This window comes from Populus alba, chromosome 16, assembly GCF_005239225.2.
Source record: "Populus alba chromosome 16, ASM523922v2, whole genome shotgun sequence".
Lineage (NCBI taxonomy): Eukaryota > Viridiplantae > Streptophyta > Magnoliopsida > Malpighiales > Salicaceae > Populus > Populus alba.
Genome location: NC_133299.1, coordinates 8,599,048 through 8,603,559, shown reverse-complemented (window position 1 = coordinate 8,603,559; position 4,512 = coordinate 8,599,048). Strand labels below are relative to the sequence as shown.

Here is a 4,512-nt window from a genome sequence, read left to right as displayed (position 1 = left end):
TATTTTAATATATTTTTGAATAAAAAATATTCTATAAAATAATTGCTATCATATTTTTAAACACCCTTTTAATATTTTATAATTATGGTATGGTGATTTCAATAAAAAAAAAATTAACTTGAAATGATGTGAATAAAAAAAAAAACTCCATTAAAATCCAGGTAAAGCTCATTGTTTTGTTTTTTAAATAATATTATCTATATTTTTGTATAAGATAAAAAAAGAGTCATGGGGCCCAAGGCCCCGAGATTTACTCTAAATCAGTATAGAAACTATATTTTCAACATGTCTTAAACACCTTTTTTCGCCAAGGAAAATGTAACTATCGAACAAACTTATTATGGGATTCTATAAGGTGGATGACAAAAGTCTTTAGATAGAATATAGAAACTTCCTTTCTCAAAAACATTATTTATACATATAGGAATTAGGAAGTTGGTCATGAGTTAATTATAATTTTTAGAGGAATTTCCATTCCAAATATGCTTGAGATAATTATTATTGTTTTCATTTCAAATATGCTTGAGATAATTATTAATTCATTATTTTTCTTACTCTAATTAATAAGTATCATCGATGAGAATCATTTCATTAATTTACTTCATACATATTTGCTTCTATTTCTCAAGACTTGGGACGATAAGAATATTTAGGATTTGGATTTTGAAAAAAGCATTAGAAATATATATTAGAGTTACACTGTTTATTCTTATATAAATAGGGAAAAAAATATTTATGAATTTCATTTTTATTTAAAAGATAAGAAGTACAACTCTCAAATAACTTTTCGGACATGAGATGAGGTATGCATCGAACACTAGATTAACTGTCAGTATGCATAATAACTTGCCCTGGAGAATAAACCTTTACCACCATGTAATAATGGGGAATTTCAAATCCCATCATACTGCCTTTGACAAATCGTACTTCTTTTCCTTGGCCCCTAAATTTTCTCCTAAGCTTCGATTGACGTAATTAACACCCAAAAATTCATGAGTCTAGCCAATCGTAGCGTTTGCCCTACCCTAGCTAGATTCTCCCTAGTTAAGAGAGGCACTAGAATATTACACACTGCTTGATCTTAGACAAGAAAGAGAGACTTGTAAAGCCGAATCTCTCTAAAGACTATATTATACTATATATTAAGCAAATTGAACACCAACGTACGGTTTATATTGTTTTCGATTTTCACTATAGCAAAGACTTGGTTTTGCTTTCAAAACCCATCAACGTTGACGAGGTAGCCGGATTACGTTGACGATCAGTCAACGATTTGTCTTTGTTTTCCGTGCCCTTCAATTTCAATAAAGAAAGGAAAATATTGATCCGACTATACGATAAAAGAGCTAAGACACAGAATAAAACAAGAAGAAAATAAAAACAAGAGAAAACAAGGAGAACATGCATGACTTGGAGTTTGTTCGATGTTTAGTCATTTTCTGACATGCTTCATCAACCGGGCCACCACTTCCAGTCTCATTTATCACTACCATTAACGAGCTGCGCCCTTACCTTCCACGACCGAGCCAACTCGGTCCCTAGATCGGGTGTTTTAGCCTCAAGTTTGTGCTATTTTAAAACAGGCATGCAATGTAGTGTGCGAGACCATCAATGATTGGCAGTGAAATGGTTCAAGCTCATGGCTGAACTTATTGAAGCGAACTTAGCTAGGTCATGTGGCAAAAATAGACGACCGGATTCACTACTCATACCAAGAAAATCTCTCGTTAAGCCACTCTCAGTAGAATTTGAACCTCTTTGCAACTTCAACTGAGTCGGGTCATTTTGTAGGTTTCCACTTGTTTGCATCACAAGTTGATCAAGATTGCTTGATGTACCCATCACTGCATCACTCATTGCTACACTATAAGTTGCTGTTAGGCTCTCGCTTGCAGGTTGCTTAACATTTTGAAAGACATGGTATAGCTCGTTTGGATTCTGGTTGAGACAGATGGGGTTTGTTGTAGGAGAAGAGGAAGAAGAAGAGCTCATCAATCCATAACTGTTGCCAAAGAAAGGCTGATTGCTTCTTGTAGAACCCATTTGGGCTGCCTTTTGTAGAAGTGCTGTCGCAGACATGGGTACAGCAGCTAGCTTTAATTGCTTGTTTTGAATTCTATCAGAATACAAAGAAGCTGATGTGTCCACCATATTGGCTTTGTTAATACCTTCTTCCTTTAACTCATGAGGCAGTCCAGATGAGGTTAAATTCCCAAGATTGGCCGAGGATGATGAGCTATAGAGATTGGCTACCATTTGCACCATCTCAGGCAAACCGGTAGAAATCGGAGGCACGTAAAGATTTGAATTGGGAGTAATGTGTGAATTGGCCTGATTTATCCACAGAGAAAGTCCAGTCTTTTGTTGATCAGCACCAAGAGAATTTCCTGGAGTACTCATGCCAGTGAAATCAGGTCTGAAACCTGCACTAAATTGAGAGATGCCTGCGATATCTGGAACTCCTGGCCGGTTGGAAAATCCATGGGGCAAATTTACTGTGTCATTTCTGAAATTTAGATCTGTGTCTTGAACGGAAGTGATCCTTGCACTTTCATCAGCTAAGGCATCACAAAAGGCTCTGTGTGTGATAAAACTATCTTTCCTGTTTTGATATATATATATATTAGAAAACCTAGTTCAAAATTGTTCTATCAGAACTTATTATTACCTAGTATACTCATAAATGAAGTACCATCTAATTCAAATCAAAGGGATAGCATTTATTTCATCTGCTACGTGATCATTGACTGAAAATCAAGAAAATCAAGTGCAAGTGTATATATAGTAGCTAATAGTACCTGGAAAATAAAGTCCCACAGTCACATTTATACTCTCTAGTCCCGCAAGTCTTGGAGTGAGCTTTCCAGTCTGATTGAACAGCATATTTCTTTGAACATTTCTCACACTTCCACTTCTTCTCCCCATGTTTTCTGCTAAAGTGCTTCTTTATGCCAGTTAAGTCTCCTAGAGCTCTAGATGAATCGTGGTGAACGCAGGTCTTTTCTGGGCAAATATAGACCTTCTTTCGTACCTCTTTGTTGGTCCTTTGCTTGAGTTTCCATGGAAGATTGTGACCTCTTCGATGAAGTTGTAAGTTTTGGTCTCTTTGAAATCCTTTATTACATATTTCACATATGAACCGGTTTGTTGCCATGAGAGTCTTAGGAGATAAAGCAATAACCTCAGCATCTGGATCTGCGAAGACATAGAAACTGTTTATTTGACTACTGTTCAATTAAAGAAACTCGTGTACATATGCAAGAATAAGAGATGAGTTACCAAGCAACATATGAAGCTAAGGGTGCTACTTACCTGGTGTTCCTGGCAAATTTCTCTTCCTTTTGGCCACGGCCGGATTAGGATTAGGATTAGGGTTTGCATTATTCTGGTCTTGAGCAAACCCTGCTATTAAAGAGGGTAGTGAAAAGGCATCACCAGACATCATTTCCACTTAAATTGAACTACCAAGTAACCAAACCCAACAAGGCAACAGCTTCCGAAAAGGATAAAAACCGTACAAAAACAAAAGAAAGCAAGAGTCTCTCCAAACACAACCAGCTAAATGTTTAGTTTATTCAAATACTGACTTCACTCTTTAGCTAATTCTGCCAAAAGAAAAGAAAAACACAACTCAAGCTTGAATCTAAACACCCCACTAAAAAAAAGACGGTCCAAATTAACTTCGGACTCTTCTTACAGAGATCTGGTTTGCCTTTGTTTGATTTCAAAAGAAAACACCAAAAAACATGATGACTAAAGAGAATATCTCTATCTTATTCTCTAACAGCTCTCTCTCTCTCTCTCTCTCTCTCTCTTAGTATCTTGGCCTTACTCTGCCCCCCCCTTTCTTTTCTTTTTTTCTTGCTGAAAGTCGGTCAGCCATATATTTCAATAATGGGCCACACCTCTCTCCCTCACGCACACACAGTACGCATCGCTTCCACACAGACGATAGAAAACGGTAAAAAAATGTGTGAGAGAGAGACTATCAGCCTAGTACTTTGTATAATAAGAATGTGTAGGATTGCGTCTTTTTGTAGCCTTTTGAGCTCAAACTCCAATTATCAGCAGGAAAGTTAAAAAAAGGTAACTATTATAGTAAAGGAATGATTGGCAATAAAATAGTAGACTCCCATGTAGTATTAACTGGTAAAAGGGAGGTGATGCATGCGGTGCCTGAAAGTAAAGTAAAAGGTAATTGATGGGATATTGCTTGTTTTACTAGGGTGTTTTTCCTTTAAAACAAAATTTGAAAAATGTTCTGGCAAACTCTTAGCCGTGATTGTGACATAATAATAATAATAATTACAAAAAAAATAATAACCTCAAATCTAAACTCTATCCTAAACTAACATCCTGAATTAAAAAAAAAAAAAAAAACTCAAAAACCTAAAACTTAATCCTAACAAATTTTAAACTCTAAAAACAAACACTAAACTCAAACCCAAACCCTAAATCTAGCAAACCAAAACCCTAAATCCAAGCCCCTAGATCTAAACACTAATCTTAATC

The 4,512-nt window shown here is 35.8% G+C and overlaps 1 protein-coding gene across 1 annotated transcript; it reads right to left on the bottom strand.

Annotated features, from left to right (window-relative positions):
• Positions 1–1,299: 1,299 nt before the first annotated feature.
• Positions 1,300–3,965, bottom strand: LOC118045906 (zinc finger protein JACKDAW). Its single transcript, XM_035054656.2, has 3 exons — positions 3,313–3,965; positions 2,799–3,195; positions 1,300–2,602 (listed from the first exon to the last, which is right to left on the bottom strand). Exons 1-3 carry the CDS (start codon positions 3,443–3,445, stop codon positions 1,609–1,611), a joined length of 1,524 nt encoding a protein of 507 aa, XP_034910547.1. The 5' UTR covers positions 3,446–3,965; the 3' UTR covers positions 1,300–1,608.
• Positions 3,966–4,512: the final 547 nt, after the last annotated feature.

Coding starts and splice junctions, on each gene's coding strand:
- LOC118045906 (XM_035054656.2), bottom strand. CDS start 3,445: ATGATGTCTGGTGATGCCTTTTCACTACCCTCTTTAATAGCAGGGTTT. Junction 3,196..3,312: donor AAATTTGCCAGGAACACCAG/GTAAGTAGCACC, acceptor ATGTCTTCGCAG/ATCCAGATGCTGAGGTTATT. Junction 2,603..2,798: donor TGTGGGACTTTATTTTCCAG/GTACTATTAGCT, acceptor ATATCAAAACAG/GAAAGATAGTTTTATCACAC.